The 24,266-nt window shown below is 44.8% G+C and overlaps 1 protein-coding gene across 1 annotated transcript; it reads right to left on the bottom strand.

Moving 5' to 3' along the window:
• Positions 1 to 5,658: 5,658 nt before the first annotated feature.
• PPP2CA (protein phosphatase 2 catalytic subunit alpha) lies at positions 5,659 to 23,524 on the bottom strand. The gene is made up of 8 exons (XM_032702880.1): positions 23,189 to 23,524; positions 12,458 to 12,667; positions 11,799 to 11,972; positions 11,530 to 11,619; positions 11,074 to 11,235; positions 10,205 to 10,323; positions 9,363 to 9,431; positions 5,659 to 5,811 (listed from the first exon to the last, which is right to left on the bottom strand). Exons 1-8 carry the CDS (start codon positions 23,288 to 23,290, stop codon positions 5,772 to 5,774), a joined length of 966 nt encoding a protein of 321 aa, XP_032558771.1. The 5' UTR covers positions 23,291 to 23,524; the 3' UTR covers positions 5,659 to 5,771.
• Between the last annotated feature and the right edge of the window lie 742 nt (positions 23,525 to 24,266).

The raw sequence follows: 24,266 nt of genomic DNA, 5'->3' as shown, positions 1-24,266 counted from the left end.
CGAAGTGTGCTGAGTTTGTCAGGCAGTGAGCGGCGGGCAGGGGGCCTCCATGAGCGCTCAGGCGCCGCCGCGGGGGTCCCGGGACGGGCCGTGAGAGGGATGGGGGCCCGGACGGGACCCCGCGGGCCCCGTTCCCCCTGACGGCCCGTCCCGGGACCCGTCCGGCAGCGCGTGCAGTGAAACCCCGTCGTGAGGGTGCAGGAAACATTTGTCAGTGTCTGCAGAGAGAGGGCAGAGGATAGACCAGGTTCTGCTCGGAGTGGGGGGCCCGGCAATGGCACAAGAGGAACGGGCAGGAACTGATGCCCAGGAAGTTCCACCTGGACACGAGGAAGAACTTCTTTGCTCTGCAGTGAACCCAGCACTGAACAGGGTGCCCTGGGAGGGTGTGGAGTCTTCTCAGTGGGGATATTCCAGAACCTTCTGGACACAATGCCATGTGCTCTGGGATGGCCCTGCTGGAGCAGGGAGGTGAGACCAGGTGGCCCTCTTTGGTCGCTTCCAGCCTGACCCACTCTGTGGTTCCATGAGGTGTCCAGGGCACTGTGTTTTGCTGTCACAGCACTTGCTCCACACTCTGGTGCTGAGCCCTCTGTGGCAAAGTGGCCTTTAAGTAGGGAAGATATTTACACAGTGACAACCCTATATCACATACATAGAGTGAAGCCTCCAAACTATGTCTACTGAGACCTTGTGATTGTACCTTCATCACATTTACCTCTTTCCCCCTCAGTCACTCCATCTCCAATGCTGAGAACCACATTCACTGCATATAAACAACACTGCCTTTATTTTCCTTTTATTTATTTTATTCCTTTATTTTCCTTTTATTCCTTTATTTTCCTTTTTTCCTGTTTGTTTTTTTGATTACACCATCTAAGGAGTCTTTCTGCTGCGCCTTTTGCCATCGGATATGTCTGTCACATATTGGCCTCATAAGCCACCAGCGTGCCTGCAGCAAAAGTGGATAGTGCCTTCCCAAATCTTCGTTCGTGAAGCCTAGCCATGATGGTTTTTTGTTGTTGTTGTTTGTTCATTTGTTTTTTTAATTTATTTATATTAATACTCCTTGGTTTAGAGGATCAGAGAATGACAGAAGGTGGTCTGTGGAGAACATATCTGCAAATCCTCAATCCCCTTTCCCGATGTTGGCAAAGCCCAAGGTTTCTGATTTGGCTCGTGACCAGGGAGCACAAGCTCTCAGACTGCAAATCAGGCTCGGCCAAGGGGGGATGGGGTTCGTTCTCACCACGAGACAAACCTCATGGAATCTCGGAACAGGCTGAGAGCGAAGTTCTCTGCTTACTTATAGCTGTGGGTGAATTAAATTAAAAATTATACTCCTGATGAGTTTTATACTCGGTACAGCTCTCTACAGCTTTCCAAAGGAGAGAATTCCGTCCTCGGGGGATTTCGCTGTTGAATTCGAAGTCTGGGAAAGTCAAAGCAGCATAAACACCGCACGGCCCAAGAAGAGGCAGCCGGCTGGCACAGATATGCCAAATGCCGGGACGGCACCTCCCGCTGTGCCCCACATATCGTACAAAGAACCTCCCCGGCGCTCCAGATGCCTCCCGTTATCTGCCCTGCAAGAGCAGCTGCTGCGGCGCCGATAGCCCGAGTGCTGCCTGCAAGGCGGCGTTAATGGCACAAAAAACCCGTCCTTGGCTAAAGCTGCGAGGCAGAGAACATGATTGTTCCGAAAAGGGCCGGCCCGATTTCAATTGTAGGTAACGACTGTAACGCAAAATAATCCTCAATCCGAGCATCGCCCCCCTGAGCGCAGAGAACCGCACCGTGTGTCGGCCACGGGGACGCCGCAACTGAGGTAAAAACCGCTGCGAACGCAGGCGAGGGAGGGGGAAGCTTAACACTAAAGCAAATACCTGAAAAGATTGGAGCAACTGAGCTTGGTTTAACGCTTAATCAGATCCAGAAGAGCTCTGACCTACATACTCGCAGCATCCCCGGGCTGGGGCTCAGCCGGCTGAGTGGGGGAGCAGCTCCTGAACGCTGCCCTGCCCCAGGCTCCACAGCCCCGGATTCCCTTCCTGGCTGCTTCTCCCAGGCAAAAATCACACAGCCTCCCGCCCCTCAGAACACCTCACATTCCACTTTGACTGAGAAACTGCCTTTTTTCCTTTTTTCTTTTTTTTTTTTTTTTTTTTGCTGCTGGTGATTTAGAGACTATGGAGATAACACACTGATTATTTTTCAATACCGCAAGCGTGACATGGGATTGTCAAGGTCTAATGACAATCAGGCTTGAAAGGGCTCAGCTTTGCTCCATGAAACTGCACAGAACTCAGCCTAGATTCTCTGAACCAGAGAGAGGTTCCCTGAGCCAGGTACAACCATGGAATCTGAACCAGAACCTCATCTACATGTAGGGGAGAATGCTGCAAAAATCCTCTTCCCCCACCAGGAATACAAAAGATAAGGAACGGTTTTTTAAAACAAGCAGCCACATCAACAAGTTTGAAAAGAATTGAAGTGACTGGTTCACTGTAAAACCAGAAAACATCAGAATTATTCATGTGAGAGACATGGCAGGAAGACAACACTGAGCTCAAAGGCCTGTGCCACTGTTGTTTAAAGCAGTCTTGCAACAATGTAGCAGCAGAAGAGGAAAATTCTTGTTCTCAGTACAAATCTGAAAAAGCTAATTATATGAAAAGCTAATTATTGCATTTCCACTTCATTAAAATTTGTGTTGCAACAGCATCCTTGAGAAGGAGTCATTTTTCATTCCCGTTGTACCCCAGCAGCATGAGATGGTGGGTGACAGAGCCCAGCACTTGGGTGAGAGTCCAGGCCATAGAATCAGTCACAGAAAAGTTTGGGTTGGGAGGAACCCTAAAGCCCATCCAGTCCCACCCCCTGCCATGGGCAGGGACACCTCCCACTAGCCCAGGTTGCTCCAAGCTCTGTCCAACCTGGCCTTGGACACTCCCAGGAATGAGGCAGCCACAGCTTCTCTGGGCAACCTGTGCCAGGGCCTCACCACCCTCACAGGGAAGAATTTCATGCCAATATCCCATCTACCCCTGCCCTTTGTCACTGGGATGCCATTCCCCCTTGTCCCAAGTCCCTCTCCAGCTCTCCTGGAGCCCCTTTAGGCCCTGGCAGGGGCTCTCAGGTCTCCCTGGAGCCTTCTCCACATGAACACCCCCAGCTCTCCCAGCCTGGCTCCAGAGCAGAGGGGTTCCAGCCCTCGGAGCATCTCCGTGGCCTCCTCTGCAGCTCCACATCCTCCTGCTCTTGGGCGTCCCAGAGCTGGACCCAGCACTGCAGGTGGGGTCTCATGAGAGCAAAATAGACACCAATGGACTGACCAAACCCAACAACCAAATTCTGCCAAGCAGACACCAACTGGCTTTTTTTCATTATCAGCTTCTGTTTCTTCCTCTAACTCTGCTCACATTCCCCTTACATAACTGCAAGGATTCGAGATAGTTTAAAAAACTACAGATGAAGGGGGGGGGGGAAGACTAAAAATAGAAACACCTACCTCAAACCTATTTGCAGCATCTACTTCCTAACCTCATCCTCCCTCCACCTCCGCACACTTTTAACAGTGATTTTTGTACCAGTTGTGCCTTGGCATCCTCTGAAATCATCTGGACCGTTCCAGAGGAGCCCAGCCCGGAGACAGCGCGTGTGAGAGCCTCGCCTAAGCAGAGGGTCAGGGCAGGCCGGGCAGTGCCACGCGGTGGCGCCGGGGCTCGCTCCGAGGGAGCTCAGTCAGCCCCGGGAGATGCGCTCCCGAGCATTCCAAGAACTCCGGGAGAAGCGCAGGCTCGCTCTATGTGGCCTTAAGAACGACGTTAAGCGGTAACGCATAGAATTGTGAATATCCTTGATATATCCTTGATATAAGAACGAGGGGAAGGGAACTGTGCTGGCTCTACGGGGCTGCCTGGCACTGGTGTCCAACCCTGGAGCTGTTCAAAGTCCAAAAAGCAGATTCCAGGCTGGCTCTGACGCCACAGATGATAACGAGCAGTTGCTTTGAGGTTTCAAAGTCCATGGGAATAAACATAGTGTGTTTCAGAAGTCAGGCTAATTCAAAGCATTTTTAAAAGAGATTCCAGGGAAAAAGGGGCAGTCCTGTAACATTTTGACGTGGCTGAGCTAAAGCTGGATAAACTCATGACCAGACAGTCAGAGAACCCATCCCCAGCCTCTCTCTCTCCCGGGAAGCTGTGGCACCCCCTCCCTCCCCCGGGCACGGTCCCAGCTCCAGCAGCAGCCGGCTGTGCTCCTCTTCCCCGAGGACAATACGGCGCTGCAAAAGGAGCAGAGCTGCCTGGAAAGTGGGTCAAGCGTGGAATGAACCACCACAGGATCCTCCCAGACAGGGCTTCTCCAGGGCTCCCCCTTTTTCCTTATAAAACAAGGAAGAGAGCAGCAGTCACTGCCCACTCCTGCACCGACTGCCGCGATAAAGGGTTTCCCACAAAGTTTATGGTTAGGTTGGGGGTGTGTGGGGGTGTTTTTTTAAACTCCTGAAAAATAAAGGCAGTTGGGAGCCAGCCTAAAGCCTTTCAGCCCAATCGATCATGCAATTAGCAATGTAAACAAGTCACATTCCTCTTTGACAGTTCAGCGCTCTGGGTTTTAAATGCATAATCCAGAAAACCGGTTATAGATTTAATGAAACAAATAATTAAAAAAGCCTCAAGCATCCAACCTCCAAAAATCCAGATGTGGTTGGGGGAAATCTGATGAGGAAGATGAACACAGAAGTCAAGACAACCAGATAGCAAAGGTTTAGTTCAATTTATATAACCTTGTGCAATGATATGAGGAGCTGCAAAAAGGAAAGTTTTCTCCTCACAATTATTTTCCTGCAAGTTTTCATCCAGGATGCTCCATCACCAGTCCCAGGTACTATAACCAACTAATGTTTTATACACCAGCAGCAATCAGTTTAATTCCCACCCCACCAGAGAGCAATTAAGAGATCAGTAGTTCAACCCATCTTAAGAGAATAAAGCTTTTAAGCTGCAGCACAGGTTTTAAAAGGCTAAAACATGCAGCACTGCTTAATTTCAAACCTAAAGTGTTGTTTCAGCCTTTTTTTCCTGTCCATATGCCAAAGCACTCTGGTCCCTTGCTCAAGAGAGCAGCCTGCCTTTATTCCCATCCAAAAAGGAGCACAGCCAAATGAATTAGAGCACTGAAATAACTTTTTGTAAAACCACAGAAGGCTGACTCATGAACTGCTGACTCTGCAGGGCTTTGCTGGTGTGTTCATGGGTACTGAAAGATTTCTATACAGCCCAGTGTGACTTTTACTTGGCTCTCTACCTGTTTCCAACCCTCTGAACTTGCAGAGCACCAATACTCCATGTTGAGATTGCTGTAGCACACAGAAGGCACCCAATGCCTTCTACAGGGCTTCAAAAATCGTTGCTTGCATTTGGCTCCAAAATCCAAGCTCGTGGAAACCATGCATATGGCTGCCAAAAACCATGGAACACTAAAAAGCCACTCCTCTTGGGTAAAATTTGCTTTAACTTATGCAACAACCCCTAAAACACACTCGAGTTTCAATGAGTACTCTGCATTCAGAGAAAACAGGCAGCAACTCAAGTGATAAATGAGTATGTGACAGGTGCATAAGGAGGTGGGGAGTGGGGCCACACCTTCAACTCACTGAACTTGGAGAAGTATTTAATCTGAAATTCAAAGCTGTGATCGCACTTGCCTCTTCTTACAGACCATTTTTCCTGAATGAACATTTATCCTTCAGCCCCCTCCTGAGGTCACAGCTTCTCCAACAGCAGGAACTGCACTCCAGTATTACTAAGGAAACAAAGGGGTGAGAGGGGAAAAACAGATGAATGTGTTTATTGAACTCTGAAGAAAAGGCCCAAAATAAACCCAGCCCTTGCATAACAAGGTTGGTCTTGTCTTGTATAGGAGGAAATTCTTTACCTTTAAGACTCAGGCTGAATTTTTAAATTGTCAAAGACTTTGTCCCAGGCTCTTAACCCACAACTGATTTATGAAAATGGCTTTCAGTATTCCAGTTGACTACTACAAAAACAAAACTCCCCTCCCATGGAACATGGATTGGCAGGTCTTGGCAGCTCTCAGCAGTTTTTCCTCTATTTCCAGATGGATTTTGACAGTAACCAGATTAAGATACAGGCAGGTAAAATGCCTCAGCTTTCAGCAGAGGGATGTCCCCTCATCACCTTTTCCCCAGGGTAGAATTTGTTGTTACCACCCAGACACGTGGGAAGGAGGAGGTAATGCTCTGTCTTCCCTCTCCCACGTATCCAGTATCTTTCCAAGGTATTATCAGACCTAAACAAGGTAACACTGCCCAAGCACTTGGGATACTGAGTGTGTATGGAAGCGTCAGCAGCTGGAAACAATCACACATGAGCAGGAGGTGACAGTCACAGACACTGGTTACCTTGGAGAAACATCCATCTCCAGAGGCAGCTCAGGCACAGACGAGCAGGGGCTGTGGCAGCAGCCAGCCCTGATCCCCAGGGAGGCCATGAGCAAGAGGGAACAAAGCACAGGGTGGGAAGAGGCAGAAGAAAGGGGCAGAAAGAGGGAGAAGGGGAAAAAAACCCCGGCAAATCCATACACTTAAAATCTGTCTCATTCTTCCTTTCAAAAACAAAGTTACTTAAATGTTTTCCTATGCAGGAGCATGATTTGGTCTCTTGATTTAATGGCCCCCTAGTTCAGGACAGGCCTCCACCAGTGCAGAGTGCTCACTTCCAGCTGATATGGCCAAATGTCTAAAGCAAAACACAACAGGGAAAACCCAAAACCCACCCCCCTCTGTCCATCAGGATTCTCCTGCCTCTGGCCAAGTTCTGAGAAAGAAGAAGGAAGAGAAAGTCTTTAAAGTGGTTCATAGAAAAGTAATTTCATTCTCAAATCCAAACCCCAGTGGCAGCCCTGGCTGTAACATTCCTGCTTGAACACTGAACTACCACAATCTGGGATTCTCAGCTACTACTGTGCATTTCTTGGAATCCATCAGTCTTTGTAGTGACAGAGGAAACATCACCACTGATCTCCAGAACAAGGACAAACCCTAATCATGCTCATTTCTCTGCAGCCACTGTCTTCACAGGCTGAAGTGAAGGAAGCCTTGCTCAGGTGAACTAATGGATCAGCTACCAAGAAATCAAACACCAATTACTGACATTTGAAGTTTTCTTTCTCCTCTTGAATCTTCCCAACATGCTTTTAGCTGGTTAGTACTCCAGCAGGGTAACCAGTTTTCACTCACGATGTGGTTTTCTCAAAGGAATCTTCACACAGACCCTCACAGCGTAATTTGGGGAAAGCACAAAAACTGGAGTGACTCCAACACTGTCCATGGACTTTACTAACAAGCACTTGGATTTGTGTACAGAAACTGAAGCAAGGAAGGGGCTCAGAGCAGATGAGTCACGCCAATTAAAGCAACAAGGAAAACAGAAAATAGGGCAAAGACATTCCTCTTGAAGGAATGGTGTCAATGAAAGCACAGTTCCATCTACACAAACACAGGGAATGGCAAGCGACAGGAATGGAACGTGAACCGCTCTCCACAGCAAAGGACTGGTTTTCAACAGCAATCAAAGCAAAAGCTCCCAATATACTAAAAAAAGCCACTTCAGATGTACTTATTTTTAGCATGCACTTCTTCCTGCAAGAGATGAAACTGCAGCAGACTGAGCTCCCCAACAGCCATTTGGAACCCCACTTATGACACGAGGCTGAGATTCTGCTGAAGGAAAAGCAACCCCTTGAGCCTTTCTGAAAGGGGATGAAGGAACACTGTGAAATGCAGCACCTTTTTTGCAAGGTAAAGAATTAAGTGGCCCTTCAGCTTTTCAGAAAAGCAAGAAAGCCCCCAAAAGCATGTCTAGGACCAGGCCTCCAGGTGAGTTGGAAATCTGCAAAATTTCAGTGCATTCCCTTAGAAACAACCGGTAGAAAACAAACCTCCATGTTATTGCAGAATCTACAAATTTAAAGTCTCAAACAATATGAATATTAAGAGTTCTCTATAAAGCCAACAGCCCAGTGTGTCTTTTCGACATGCCCAAGAAGTTTCAAGCACAAGCTTTAAGAAGGCATAAAACTGAAATTTCTGTTTTGAACAAAATTATCAAATCGGGATTCTAATTCTGAAACAAGTCAGCAGAAAGGAAATATTTGAACAGAAGTTAACATAACCCACATACCACTATTTTTCAGAATAGAAGCTTGGGCAATACACGTAGCACTAAACTTCACGTTGTTTCCTTTAATATTTAGAAAACTGGTTTTATTCTTAAGTTTTTCAGAAAAATGATTTTAAGTATTAGCACCTACATTGTAAATGACTCAAACTTAGATTTACACTTGAAAATAAGCCACACAATCAATTAAGTGATCCTATATTCTTCCATTTTTGAGTATTTCAGTAGAGCACCAAGAGGGAAAGAGCACCATGTGAGTAACCAGTGAGCTGTTCTCAGCTGCAAGACACAGGCCCAGGCACCTCCCTGGGACAGGATTCAAAAGGTCAGAGTTTTCCAGCACACTCCAGATCACCTCAGTTTTAGTTACTTAAGGTGGAAATTTCTATGCAAGTTTATAAAACCCATCCAGCTACATGTTAGTTTATTAAACCACAGTTGACCTGAGATGCAATTAGGATTTTGACATTTTTCCATACTTAGTTCACAAGTTTATTATGAAAAACACTGCAGCTCTGTCCTGCAGTAACAATTGTTTTACAGAAAAAAACAGTTCTGTTCAAAGTAATTCATTATCCTTGGACAATTACAAGGGACAATATGGTAGGGCAGAGTGGAAAAGGGAACTGAGTGCAGACAAAAAAAAAAAAAATCAATACAATTAAATTAAACAGTATTCCCTGAAAATAAAACAAACAAACAGTTTCAGAACAAATATGAGGCCTTGGTACTTATTTTAAAAATGTTCTTTAAGCTTCAATGATTGTTTGCTGCTACCCTTATCTACAGTCATGCTGAATAAAGCTATAGCTAAATGGAAAGTTAAATGTATTCACGAGGTGTTAATGTCTACATCTTATTATTTGCAGTCTCTCAGAGAAAGCAAAAGTAACTACAAATAGCGCTATGCCAGAAACTGGTTTCTTGACCAACAATGTTGCTTCAGCATGCAATGAACTGGTTCATTCTAAGTGGTCACAGTTGTTGACGACAAGAGGCTTTGTATTTGAATATGGCACGTCTTTTGGTCCATGTGAAAACAAAGTTTGAATGTTAAATATTTTCTGACACTTTGGAGTTACTGTTGCTCTTCCCATTTTCTTTAGGTCAACATATGGTTCATGGCAATACTGTACAGGTCTAAAATCTCTTTACAGGAAGTAGTCTGGGGTGCGGCGGGTCACATGCGGTTCCCCTCTGCGCGGCGCCGGGTCGAACTGCAAACTGAGAGCACACAGCAGTGAGACAGGAGGGCTCAGCCTCCACTCAGGTACCTCCCATCCCCGAGCTACAGCAGCAGTGGTTTACCCCAGGTAAGTCTTTCCAAGTTTTACCACCCAACTGAAGTCCTCTAGACCAAGCATTCAACCTCTTCCACCCCTCCTATCAATACGTACTTATAACCTCCACATTTAAAACTCCTCTTACTAAAAGGTCTGGAGAGAAATTAATTTTAGCTTTAAGACTCAAACTGGGTAAACATTAACATATATTTAGAAAGTTAAAGTCTCCAGTAATTGTCAAAGAAGTCAGTTTACACTAAGCTTTTCCCCCATTTACTAATAAAGTTGTTGCTGTGGTAGTTAATTAGAAAAGCTGACATCACTTGAAAAGCTGACATCCCAACATCTGAAGAATTCAAAGATTCCAGAAGTCTCTTGGCCTAGACCTACAGGAGGGCATTACCTCAGATGTGACAGACTACTCCTACTCTCAAATCACATACCTCCATAGTAATTCATTAAACTCCAATTAGTTATACAAAACAAAAACGAGGAGTCTCACTTTAATCTGACAGAGATCTCAACAATTGTCCCAGACATTTGACTCCAAGACTTTAAATGTGATTAACCCAACAATTCCACACTCACTCCACCTCCAAAAAGCACAGAGGAGGAAAAAAAAACCCCATACCTTAACACAATAATTAAATAACTTGCTACAACAACTATCTTAAAACCACAGGCAATATAATTCTCATTTTTAAACATACTTACAAGGAGTATTTTAGAGTATCATCAAGTTCCATAATTGCAGCCTGGTTGCCACAACGGTAACAATAGTTTGGAGCACTGAAAATTGTTACTACATTCCGATCATGGCACCAGTTATACCCCTGCAGAGGGAGAAAAAAGAATTATGACAGTCAAGTTCACTTGTTGTACCCCATGTAACCACCTGACTACTCATGGAATTTTTAATGTGCAAAGCCCTAAGTGGCACTTGTAAGGTCATTTTAAATAAGGGTAAGGCCACGTCTTTATTTCACTTCTGGAGAGAAAAAGGAATTTTGGCCTTCACAGGTTGCTTCTTACTAGTAGATGTGAGTTAAACATTAAAAAAAAAAAAAGAAAACCAAAACAAAGCAGCAAGAATTTGCCATTGCATTAGTGTTAGAAACTTAAAATAGCAATTCTGAAGCACAAAATCTACTCTGAACCTTCAGCTGTGATCACCAAAACCAGAATCCAGACATACATTTAAGGATCTGAACTGCCAGGAGATAACTACAGACAGACAACAAAAGCACACATGTAGGATAAAAAGAAAAAAACCATCTTTTTTCAAGGAACACATATTCAAGAACCTTTTTATCTACACAGAAAGCAATGCCACATCTAGTACTGAAGCCTGGTTTGGGACATTACCGTAAATTTTCAGAAGAAAGGGCCAAAATAAAGGTTATCCCATTGTCAAACTGAGAAGCTCTTTCAGTAGCACATCAATACTGTCAAGGTCAAGTTTCTGGAAGACTCTCAGCTGGACCATCAGTTGTGACAGCAGCACATGCACACTTCTGGCACACAGAGAATTAATGGACCAGGCACAGAATTCAAGGCTGGAACACACAGGATGTCCTGCTCACCTCCATTACCAACTGATGAGCTCTTGAAACCAATGTAAGGCCATTGGCATGGTTAAAGGTTTCTGAAATATCCTGTCCAAATGTATAACCTGCACCTCGAGGAGAAATTCCCCAGCCACCACGATCATCTGGATCTGACCATAGCAAGTCACACATTGGACCCTGTAAGAGATGCAGAAGATGTTTCAGAGGTGAAGTACAAAATACCAAAAAAACCCACAAAAAACTTGCACACACTCCCCTCCCACACAACTTGTTGCAGCAACATTTTGAGACTTAATATGTTTCTTTCTTTAGGCAGGTGTCCCTCACCTTTCCTTCAAAAACCCAGAACAGGAAGACAGGCACTTTCTCATTGCTAAGCTGATCTGAATTTCATTTTCAGCCTGTGAACCCAACCACCCAATACATGCTGAATCATGAAACTCATTGGTTTAGAAAATGAATTTTCAGTACCTCGTGGGGAACTTCCTGCAAGCGATCAAGTGCTCTGATGTGATCCAGTGTATCTATCGATGGAGAGAGGCCACCATGTAGACAGAAAATCTGCAAGAGTTCAGACATATGAAGTTTATTTATTTAATGAGTGCGATTATAATGGTTTAGAATAAATGATTAGGAGAAAATCTGCACAAGATTCCTTTACAACTGAGAGCTGACAGAATGCAGTGTTAAGAGCTCCCTTTACGACCAACAGCATTTAACTCTGTCCAATGTCAACATACCTGGCCATCCACCAAGGCAGTTAGAGGCAGGTAATCAAAAAGGTCTGTGAAGTATTTCCAAACGTTTGCATTTCCGTATTTTCTTAAACATTCATCATAGAACCCATATACTTGTGTGATTTGCCTGCTTTCGTGGTTCCCTCGCAGAATTGTGATACGTTCACGGTAACGGACCTAAACACAACAGTGCATGTGAGAGGCATCAAAACACCTGTGTCTTCCCAAAACCACAATCTGCACCCCTTAATCCCCATCAATGAAGCAATTAAACCCAAGCCCTTCTTAAGATTAAGGTTCACTTACAGCCTTTGAGGGAAAAAAAGGAATAATTTTTAACTGCCAAATACTTCTGGGATTAATTACAAATTGTATTTACTATTACTAGTGGACTTCAGTACAACTGTGCATTAAGCTGATCTCTCCCAGCAAATTCTTAAAGACTGCTACTTAGGCAAGTAAAAAGTACTCATTTTAAAGCTCAGGCTTGCATTGAACATTGATTTATTTTAAGGAGTGACTTAGAAAACTAAAGACAGCCAACATGTCAGTTTGTGTACCTCTAATACCAGTACAGTGAAAATCATAATAGATATTAAGTGTAGTCAGCAGAGTAATTATAAATGTTTATACAGAACTATGCAGCTAAGAAGAAAGGTTACCTTAAGAGCTACAAGCAATGTGACTGTTTCCACTGAATAATAGCCTCTGTCAACATAGTCCCCCATAAACAAATAGTTTGTGTCTGGTGATTTGCCTCCAATTCTGAAAAGTTCCATGAGGTCGTGAAATTGTCCGTGGACATCTCCACAGACTGTGACTGGACATCGCACTTCTTGTACATTAGATTCTTTTGTCAAAATTTCTTTAGCCTACAAAACAAAAAACACATTCATTGTGAGTCTGTCTATGAACAGTTGTTTCATTCAAAGCACACTCTACCACTTCCTGCTCTCTACTACCTGCTCTCTTTAGGAACTCTTGTCCCTTCCTTGTCTGAGGCATTTGAGATAAGAGTTCCCCTTTACTTAAATAATATTTTGCTTTATGCAGCCCTGTATTAGCAACAGAAATTTGGTTTGGTGGGGGTTTTCTCTCCTTGAGAATAGTATTTCAGAGGTAATTTCCAACTTCAGTGAAACTTCAGACTGTCTACAAAAACATAAAAAAATGATCACCACTGCTGGAACTTAAAGTTTGTAAGTATTTGGAAAAATTAAATCTAAAAATCCTGCCAAAAGCCCAAACTTAAGACATGGCCAAAACACTACCAACATCTTGACATCCATCTGCACAGACACCAACTCACTCACAAAGGCAGTGATTCCTACATGAAGCAGAATGAGAACATAAGCCCTCACTGGTACCAGCAATTACAGAGCAGGTAATTACCTGCACAAGCTCTCTCAACAAGTTTTGTGTTTAAACACAGACTAGTAACATCAAGTTGTGTCCTTATAAACCAAAACTGGGAAACATCTTTGTCATCACCATTTTTTCCCCACAAAATTTTGTACACAGAAGTTGCAGACAAAGGCAATTTGTATGAAGCAGCACAGGCTAAATATAGCATCAGAAAGGTAATTTTAAAATAGCCAAAGACAGTTGTTACAGTTTGTTCTCAGAACAGTCACCAGACACATGCCACAATAATTTTCTAAATCAAGAAGGTATTAGAAATATAAATAGTAACAAGTTTACAAGTTACCATCTACAAAGATTTCCCTGCTTTTCAACCGTCAGTGCTCCAATTCAGAATGACAAAAAACTGTATTCTGTTCTATAACCCAAGGTATCTACAAGACAGTGGCTGACTCTCCCACCCAAAAGTGTCTCACTGTCCCCTCACATCATCTTGGCTGACCACCATGGTCACCACTGCAAACAGAAGCACCACACAGTTTAATGATGGAGGTTCATGAGCTGGAACATGAAATGTTTCACTGAACACTGCAAAGAAATGGAAGAGTGTAGCGTGGTTCAGCCCCCTGCACAGCACAGAGCTTGAGATGCTCCAGCAGCAGCCCAGGCTGGAACCACTCTGCAGACTCATTTACAGACACATTTACAACAGAAGTCAACCCCCCATGACAGTTTCCACTCGTGCTGTGCCTCCTACTAAAGATAGGTCATTGCTGGTTTGTGGTAGATGCTAAAAGTGTAGATTTATTTTAAGATAGCCTGACTTAAGTTCATTTTAATGCAGTGACACTCACCAGATGTTTTGAAGGTGTTTTAACAGCTTTAGCCTCTTCTAATACGCTCTTACATTCAGAAGCTGTAGCCAGCTTAATTATCCTTTTGACAGAGAATCTTACAGATGCTTATAGCACCCCAATAAAAAACCCTACTCTTTAATTAGACTGCTTCTACCACCGTATTTTCTTAACACACTTGAAGCACTGCACAAAGAATGCAGCATTCATTTTTCATCAAAGGTATGCAGTGTTTGTGCTGACTGAGATGAGAATGGCAGAACTTCTCAGCCATGGAGTTGTTGCTTCCTTGGTTTCTGAAATATTAAATCACTCAGATACTCACGTGACCAAACACGTAGATAACTCAGACAGCTACTCTGATGGAAAAAGACTGTTCCAGGTCAACTTGCAGAACAGCAATCTCTATTTAAATCCTGCAGTAGAGGAATGCTGGTGCAGAGATTCCAGCATCTCCATGTTCTAAAACCAGTTTCATGCAATACTGTGTTACTAACTGCTTAGTCCATTTACAGCTTTATGTCCCATAACATTAAGAGTGGCACACACTAAAGTGTTTAAGCACTCCAGAAAAGAGCTTTGGCAGAGCTGAACATGGGAAAAGTAACATCCTGAAAACAAGCCACCAACAAGCAATCCATCAACTAAACCCCAAATTTCCACATTCATTCCTATGGAAGGAACCCAAGTTGGTAAGACAGCAGCACATGGAAGACTCCAGTTTCACAAAGGGAAGTGCTCACTAACATCACTACTGCACTCTCTGTGCCCCTGACCTTGTACTGGATCACACACCACCCTGTGCAACCTCACCTAGTTCCACTCCCTCTATTGATCCTTTTGCCAGATCCATGATGATGCTACTTACTCAGCCACATCACACAACTCCCTCCCTGCCCATCCTCCCCTCCAACAAATGGACTTCCCACCAGCAGCTCTCCTGCACTTCCTCACGGAAAGGAAGCAGCAGAGCAATCTTCAGCATCCTTCAGCACAAGGCAAAAAACAACTGATCCAATCATCTCACAAAGGTGAACTAAGAAAGAAGCACAGCCACAACCCCTTGAACTTCAAAAACTCAGTGACTTATTGCCACAAAGGATAGCAGTCCAACACACTGCAGTATTTTGACATCAACATTTTAAAATGTCCAGGTTTCATTGTCTATCACCAGCACAAACTGAAATTTTGAAACAGATTTTTCTTGGACACTTATTCTTTTGTATTTCAGCCTTTTTTCAGTTCTTAACAACTCTTAGCATTATTTCTGTACACCTTCAACCCTTGTAAGTATCCCACACCACAGAAGTTTGACTTGTGGTGATATTCTACAACTTAGAGATTAATTAACTTAAGCAAAAACTTGTTACCAACAATCTACTACATTACAGTTGTAAGACCCTAAACTCCAAATCAGTCCAACTATTTTTTCTCAGATTTCAAAATCAAGTGCAAACAGATACAGACTAAGATGAAAAGAACACATTACTTCAAGCTGGTAAATGCTGATTTTACATCCAAGCATCAGTAAGGTCTAATGCAAAAAACCATGTAGCTGTGCAACACAGTTGCACAAGGAGAGCATAAGAACCAAGAGCAATGCTGTCACAACACTACTGCTGAGGTGGAAAGTCACGTATTTTACTTAGAACAATCTCAAAGTTCACACAATAAGCACATATCAAATACACTTCAGCTTAGTCACAGTAACTGGAGTTCATTCTGACTTGATACTGGCTTGCTCAGCCATTTTGCTGACATTGTAAAAAGACAACTTGTATGATCCCAAAGCGCAACAGGAATAAAACCAATACTGGTTTAAACACACAAGAAAACAGCGCATTTTCACTTTATTGTAAAGCAAGTAGCACTGTATAAAAATACCTAAAACCTAGTGTTTTAGAATTAAACTGTTCCTGGCCTGCTGCACAGCATCTAAAGGGCCAGTGGAACAGTACCACACTGTTTGGGTGTCTCTGTTTACAAAGCACATCTATGCAAAGCACTGTTCTTAAAACACAAAGATCAGCTTCATTGTTTTAAGACAATGCAAGATCCAAGTGAATGAACAGCCATGGATGAGAATTTAAAAAAACGTATGACTACTAAAGTTACTACAGTATGATTTTCAGACCCTCACAACATATTTCATGAGATGCAGGCGTTGTGTGTATGCAGACATCTCTCTTATTTCCCCTGTTCCCTATATAATTTTATCCTCTATGCCACAAATTAAGGCTCAGAGTTGTAAGTGCCACAAAAGCCATAATCCATCCTTTTCTTTCTTTCTCAACTCTCACTACTCTGAGGATAAGCGAGTTTCCCTCTTGAGCAGGGTACCTCAGCCTTGTCTCAGAGAATTAATTTCAAGTGATCCATTTCTGCAAAATCCTCTGAATTAATCTGCAACCAAATTCCTCTGTGTTTCCAGAACATACCAGATACTTCTTATTACTCCAACCCCTCTTAGGTCCCTACATTGCAGCAGGAGCTCTGACAACTCAGCCCAATTACCTACCCTGAAAAACTCTGGGGCACATAAAAGAAAAATAACAAGACCCAAATCAAAGAGTGAACACCAGTGTGTCTGTGTAGAATTCTAAATCAATGCTTGAAGCAGCACTATGAAGCACTTACCAAAGATCACCACTAACTCAGTAAAGGAAATACAACCATTATTTTAATTAGACAACACAGCTCCAAAGCCATGGCTGCAGATGGTGAAGTGTCACTCTTGGCAGACCAGAATTCACACCTGCAGCCCACCACGTTGTCTAGTAAAGTGTGTGATGAGAGGCATCCACAGTAACCCAGAGAAATAGTTATTGGGAGTTACCACAAAGACATTTTGATGAGATCGAAGCCTTCGACCACACCCATGATTTCCTGTGGCCAAGGTGCACAGGATGTGACTAAAGGCACAGTGATCAGCTAATTGGGATGAACACTGGTCTTAGCTGGCCAAACATCATGACCTGGAAGAGATTCCAGTCCCAAGCAAAGTCATCCATTACAGTCAGCAAGTTCTTCTGCAGAGTCCATGCTTTTCAATGTAAAGGTTTCCCCCCATCACCCCTTTACCTGAGGAGGAAAGAGAACGTGTTCCAACAAAAAGTGGACTCGTTTTTAAAACAAAAGGTATTTTCATTCACTGTGACATTTTAAACAAAACTAGGTAAATGAAACCTCCCATATCACCCTTCTGTGAAGAAGCCACGGCAGCAGCCAGATTACACACGACACAAATGGGGAACTGATTTCTGCTGAACTTGGCAATCCACTAAGGAGTTCAATGTGAATGTATAAGTAGGAACAAAATTAAAATACAAAGCTCCCCGCTGACATTTAATTATTTAGTATTCCAAAGTAAGTAAAACCAGGATTTCCATCCACAGAGAACTCACAGCAGCAAAATACTCTTTTGCCAGGACTGAAACAGAAGATGACAGATCTGCTTTCTCTCCGGTTCTGACGAGCATCTAAACATTCAGTTCTCATCTCTTCTGTTTGGTTCAAAGAGAGACCAGTTTAAATACAAGATGTTAGCCAGCTAGAAGAGCAATCCCAGTGCCAGTACTACAGCTAAGATTGAGACAACCACCTTCCTTTATCTCCTGTCAATTCTAGAAGGTCTGCAAGAAAGCATGCAAGCACTGAACTTCTGCCAAATAACCTGTATTCCTTTGTATTACAAAGTAACGACTGACACCACTTGTAGCCCTGACAGTCCCCTGATACTTCCATCTGGAAAAATCAGTAGCAGTCTTACAAACTCAGTGTTAACTGATGGAATACTCTTTCCCTCAGATGTAGATATAAGAGAAGGAAAGGGGAATTGCTATTTAACAATCAGTAGTTGAAGGAAGGAGCTTCTCTGAAAAAATTCAATGTCATTATTTTGCTTCATATAAAAGATCTTAGCGTGTTTAATTTTAAATTTTAAAAAAAGTCTAGAAAAGCTTTTTCGAAACACAGGAGGCCACATAGCTTGGGAAATCCAGATGCCTTCCTCCCCTCACGGGACTTCCAAGAAACACAGCCAGGGTAGTAATGCAGAAGCTGACCACTTACACTGTTTTCAGTCCCATCTGTAGAACAAGCTGTATTCATTTTGAATCATTCCAGTTGTAAAAAAAAAGAAACAGGCTAAAGCCATTCCCAAACTAGTTGTGCCTGATATCCACAAGTCCAGCTTCATGCAATGAACTCCAAAGGTTTTCAACCCTTCTGCTCCAACAACTCCAACCACAGCTTGGCACAGCGATGGTGGAGGTGCAGTCAGAACACCAGATGGAGGATGGGGCAGGCACGTGTGTCAAAACCCAAGAGAGGGACTTCAGAGCTAACCAGCACTGGAAGGTATTTTCAAATAGGAACTTGCTCTGACTTAGGAGTGCTTACTTCTGTTAGCTTAAGCTATCCTCAAAACAACCCAAATATCTTTCACTCCTATTTGATCACAACTAATGCTGTAATTAAAAACCAAAAAGCCAAAACCAAAACACCTCACTGCCAGCACAATTCAATTTTTACAGAATTTACTAGAACTGAAAAAAAAGCAGAAAGCTGCTGATGCTACAATCACTGGCATATACAAGACTAAATTCTCATATGCACATCAAGGTGTTGTGAGTATAATCAGGACTAGGTGAGAAGACTGGAAGGTTGACACTTCAAATGCCTTCTGTTTAAAGAATTTCCATTTTATATTATCAAACACCACAAAGCAAAAAAAAATCAACAACAAACCAGAACACTGGGAGTAAAAGGATTGACTTTTTTGGTGAAAATGTTCTGGAACAATCGAAACCACAGTTATTAAAATGTTACAAGAGGCTCTCTACACTACACTTGTAACTCTTCAGAGACGGAAGGTGTAACTACATACCCCCATCAATGACTTGATCCCAGCAGCAAAGGAGCTCTAAACCAACCTCTGGTCTCCCAGAGCCCCTGGAACAGCTCCAGAGGGGCCCCTCCTGCCACTGGCAGCAGGTCAAGGGTTCCCTCGGTAGAGAATCCAGAAGCCAGTGCAAGGGCAAGGCAGCAGTGCAGTGCTGCACCTCCCTCTCGTGCCAGGGCCAGGGTGGAGGGACACACACCTTGCCCACTGCACAGCCCACCACACAGATACTCTCACTACCAGGGAATTCTGCTGGGGCAGGGTTTTTGGCTGATCTACAGCAAGTTCAGACAGGAATAATAATTTTCACAATCATCTTAGTCTGAAGAATAGTTATACGTGATGGATATGGGAAGCTAGCTAATGGAAAAGCCCTTGCAAATGCAGCTGGAGACAGTTTAAAACATTCACTTCTGGCCAAAAATAATCAGCTAAGAAAGGTAACTCCTGAACAGCAGAGGAGGCAGAAGGGAGCAAGTGCCTCTGTCTGAAAAAGAAGTTGGGCAGACAACTCAGCCTAAAACAGAGGAGTGAGATCCACAAAACATGCCAGTCCTATGCACTGGAGGAACTGAACTTTGATTGCAGAGGCTTTTCTTGACCCAAAAGAAAGCTTCACCAGTAACATACTTGCCCTCTCAGAACTAAGGCAGGCACTCAAGTTACACGAGTTGGAGCAGCTCACACAGCTGCAGTAGGTACAAGTCTGTTTGGTTAGAGAAAATCTAACTTGGAATATCAGGTGTTAAACAAATTCAAAATTCTGCAACAGGAAAAAAAAAAAAATCAGAAAAATACACCATGAACAAGGTACATACCAGAGAACAGTATGGCCCAGAAACATATTTATTCTATGAAAATTAGCACTGATGACAAATCAAAAAGCATATGCAACCAAGATCATTGATACAGATCAAAAACTGCAGGAGACAAAGCCTGAATCAAGGTTTCTTGAATGCCTTTCCCAGTATCAGCCCTTTGTTTAGTTTAAAAATATTTTGGCTAGCAGCACAGAAATGCTCATTCAGAGGCATTTCACCAGTAATTCAAGAGCCCTGAACACTCTACACAGCTATATGACCAAACTGTCCTCTCTCTCTAAAAACCTGATGCTGTGCTCAAACCCAGTTAATCACAAACTAGTGTTTCCAGGGGAGAGACTCTGACACCTCTGCCTCCACCTGCACTAGATCCCTTCTACAATAACCAAAGGAAACTATCCACAAATTCAACTCATTCCTTTGTGCATTTTTAGACTGTCATCCCACCTTCCTGAGCAATGCACCACACCCCCACCTCCTGTCATGAAGGCCATCTATGCACCAGTGATGAGGCAACACCATTTCCCTCTACCCTCACAATGCATGGAAGAGAAATTCCAAACCAGCATCCTTTCATTCAAAATGGCCAGTGGAAAAACCCTCACCTGGCAATAAAGGACTTCCTTTCTCCTCTGTCAATAAACAACTCAGTGTTAACAGGACAAACACTGCTGACATGTAACAGTGAGCTATACTGGGCATATTTTGACCACTTTTTCAGAACTTGCACTTAAATCCTGAAGCAAAGCACACACAGTCGGTCACTCAACTGATGTAACATTAAACACACAGTATGTATTAAGCCCAGAATAATTTAGCTGTCACTCAGAGGTTGATATTATTTCAAATCATCTGTGAATGTATTATGTATTATTCATGGTTACAAATTACTCCCAGATTTCAAAGACATTTCTGCCCAGTTACCACCACCACCATCACCCAGGTAACCATGGCTGATGTAAGATGCACCAAGACAGTAAATGGGATGCACAAAAGGCCACACTTAATTATTATGCTCATAAAATGCTGTTATGTTCTTCAGGTATCAATACTGAAATACAAGAGAGCCCTTAGGCTTGTTCTCATTACACAGGCACCACACTGCACACATGAAGCCCCAGCAGATCAAGAAATACAAGTCAGGGAGATCATCCCATCCAACGGTGTTACAGGGGAAAAGCTCTCACAAAGATATTTTTTATTTGTTTATTTTAACTAGCCCTAGCTACAATGAAACGTGGTGAAGAACAACAGTTCATACCCAGTAGGGTCTTTACTGTCCTTTGGAACACGAGCTATATTTGGCATTGCCCTTAAGACACTTAAGCTATTTGTGGAAAAACCACCTTTTGGTGTGTGATTGCATCCATGAAATTACTTAAATAGTCCAAACAAAGCACAACTCAGTGAGGTTTCTGAGAGTCAGTGCTGGAGACATGGAAGCACTTTAAAGCAGGTGCTGTCCCTCAGCAGGAAGGTGCAGAACTCGGCTCATGCCCTGCTTCCACAATCACGGCTTCCCACTTGAGGGGCAGAGACAACCTGATGGAAAACTCAGATGTCAAGGGTCTGCTTCCAATTCCCTGCATCAGCAACCATGTAGAAACTAAACTACTCTGGGCAGAGAGTCCCAGTAAATCCATCTGTAGTTACCAGGAACAAATCACCTTTCTGTAACATCCCCAGGCTGTGGCTGTTCTCTGCACAGTGCTGAGCCCACACCTGGCACACACAGGGAATTCCATCCCACTACCCAGAGAACAGCCACCTTTGGTCTGGAGCTGCTCACAGACACCCAACCTGAGACAACCTGAAGGTTGCTACTAAATGATATTTTTAAGGTAGATTTCTCTCAAACATTCTCCCAGTCTCTCATGTCAACACCCAGCAGGTAGACACACAACTTTCTTTTTCCTTTACCATTACCTTGGTGATGAGCATTACACATTTATCCACAAATAAAGCTAATTTCCATTCTTCGCTGGGAAAAAATGAAAACGTCATCTTGTGCAACAATGATGACTGGGACTACTGTATCCTCTGTAAGGAATTTCTAGTGGCATGCCTGCTCCTCACTGAACCAAAACCCCCATGTACTGAAAGCTTCTTGTATATCCCTCATGGTCCTGCAAGTTACCATCCAGCCCCACAAAACACACCCCCTCCTGCGGGATTCAGGACTCTGCACCCTTCAGTTTATTGATGATGGCAAATGAAACACTTGCCTCTCAAACAAAGCAATACAAGGAAGAAGCTGGACCACTGTCATTGGAGAAGCACATGGAAACATCCAGGCAGTGACATTGCCCCTTGCTTGCAGCACCATTTAAAATACACAGCCTGGATCAAATGGAAAAAATGTTGATTTTCTGGAATACAAGTGAACTAAATTCTGTACTGGAGCAAGAACCCGTCTGGCCAAAAGTTCTTTATTAGGTTCATAGACAGTCCTCTGGAAACAATTTGCTTCACAAACAACATGGTGTAGTATTTGAAGGCATGATTCCAAATTTAAAATATTCTAACTACTTTCTGTGGCAAGTATGGAGGTTTCTTTAGAACCCAGTACATTGATAACTCCTCATATTCCTTAATGTCCAGTTCCCATACAATTCACAAATATTCCATCCTTCAGTCTAGGAATGTAACAATACACAAAACCCTCAGTTTAAAAAAAAAAAAACCAAACCACTCAGCTATTAAGTTACACCCAGAATTAGAATCCAACTGGAAAATGCATATGGATGCTATCAGAACAAAATTTTTCTTGAATTTCCAAAAGGCAACCAATCCATCCTGGGCTGGCTTTACAACCTTTCTATGCCACAAATGCCTGAATCAACACAGCGCTCTGTAACATCCGAGTTCCAGTGTTTCCCATCCATCACCTTAAAAACACATCTAGTTATACAGGATCTCGAACGTTTACAGGATCTCGAACGTTTATTCTGTGAATTCCATGAAATCCAGAACCTCATTCAGAGAAACCAAAGCCCTGATGCCAGTTTATTTTTCAATGAGCTATAAACGTATCGGTGCTTATTCATATCATGAAAAACACAAAAAGAAAAAAAAAAAAATCAAAGCAGCAGCTCTTTAAGGCGTGCGATTTCCACCCGATCACCGCAAGCTTTTATTCCCATTGTGCCCCCTCTCGCTCGGGGGGTGATTTACCGTTTTACCCGGGGGGTCTCTCGGGGGTCTCTCCCGAGGATCCATCGCGGCCGCGGCGCCATTTTAGGAGGCGCTGAGCGGGCGGGAGGCGGGGCCGCGGCTCCGGCAGCGCCGAGCGGCCGCCGCGAGCCCGGAGCGGCTCCCGGATCGCGCCCGGCCCCGCTCCCCTCCCGGACCGGACCGGCCCCCGCATCGTCCCCGGCCCGCCCGGGCACCCCCCGCCCGGCCGCCCGCCGCCTCCCCCGCCCCAGCTCCCCACCCGGCCCCGCAGCCCCTCACCTTCTCGCAAAGGCTCTTCACCTGCCCCTCGGAGAGCTGCTTGCACTCGTTGAGCTGCTCCACCCACTGGTCGAGCTCCTTGGTGAAGACCTTCTCCTCCATCCCGCTCTCCCCCTCCTCCTCCTCCTCTTCTTCTCCCTCCTCCTCCTCACCGGCTGCTGCTGCTGCCGCACCGCCCCGCGGGCCCCTGCGATCCGCGCTCCCCACAGCGGCGGCGGCCGCGACGCGTCAGGGCGGGCGGGCGGCGGGCGCGGGGCTCAGGGACGGGGCCGGCCCGGGGCGCTCCGGCTGCGGCAGCGCTGCCGCTCCTCGCTCCGCACCGTGTAATGGCCGCCGCTGCTGACGTCACCGCCCGCCCCGCCGCGGGGAGGGGGACGCCGCGGGAGCGCACGGCGCCTGCGCAGCGCCCGGGCGGGGCCGCGCGTGCGCGCTGAGGGGCCGCGCGGGCCGAGGGGTTGGAGCCCGGGAGGGGATGAGGGGAGGCGGCTGTTGGGGCTGCTCCCATCCCTGAGGCGGGAGAGGGGGTACCGCCGGAACGGCGTCGCTGCCGTGGCCGTGCCTGCCCTTCCTGTCCCCGTTTGCCCAGCGCCGGCTCCTCCCGGGTCACAAGGCGGGACGCGGGTCTCCAGTGGCTTTGTGCGGCTTCGCAGTGTTTGTGGTTCTCCCTGTAATTAATGCACATAAATATCTCCAATGAGACGATGCCAGGCTCTCTTCAGCGACACGACAGGGAGAAATGGCCATAAACTAAAACACAAGAAGTCCCACCTCAGCATGAGAAAGAACTTCTTTAGGCTGAGGGTGGAACAGCTGCCCAGGGAAGGCTGGAGTCTCCCCCCCTCAGGAGGCCTTCCAGACCCACCTGGACACGTCCCCGTGTCACCTGCTCCAGGTGACCCTGCCTGGGGAGGATGATCTCCAGAGGTGCCCTCCAACCCCAGCAATTCCATGATTCCGTAGTCCTGAGCACCGTTACCGTGTCCCACAGGGAACAGGGAAGGGGAGGGCGCTTGCTGGTGTTGGTACTTAGAAATAAAGCTTTTCGGAATTAAATTATGAGCGTTAAATATCAGCTGGC

The sequence above is a fragment of the Chiroxiphia lanceolata genome, chromosome 15 (assembly GCF_009829145.1).
Source record: "Chiroxiphia lanceolata isolate bChiLan1 chromosome 15, bChiLan1.pri, whole genome shotgun sequence".
Lineage (NCBI taxonomy): Eukaryota > Metazoa > Chordata > Aves > Passeriformes > Pipridae > Chiroxiphia > Chiroxiphia lanceolata.
This window is presented reverse-complemented; position numbering and strand designations above follow the sequence as displayed.

Excerpts from the sequence above, each read along its gene's own strand:
- PPP2CA (XM_032702880.1), bottom strand. The coding sequence starts at position 23,290 with ATGGAGGAGAAGGTCTTCACCAAGGAGCTCGACCAGTGGGTGGAGCAG. Across the intron at positions 11,973-12,457 it reads CATTGCTTGTAGCTCTTAAG|GTCCGTTACCGTGAACGTAT; the intron begins GTAACCTTTCTT and ends TGTTGTGTTTAG. Across the intron at positions 11,620-11,798 it reads CTGCCTTGGTGGATGGCCAG|ATTTTCTGTCTACATGGTGG; the intron begins GTATGTTGACAT and ends GAACTCTTGCAG.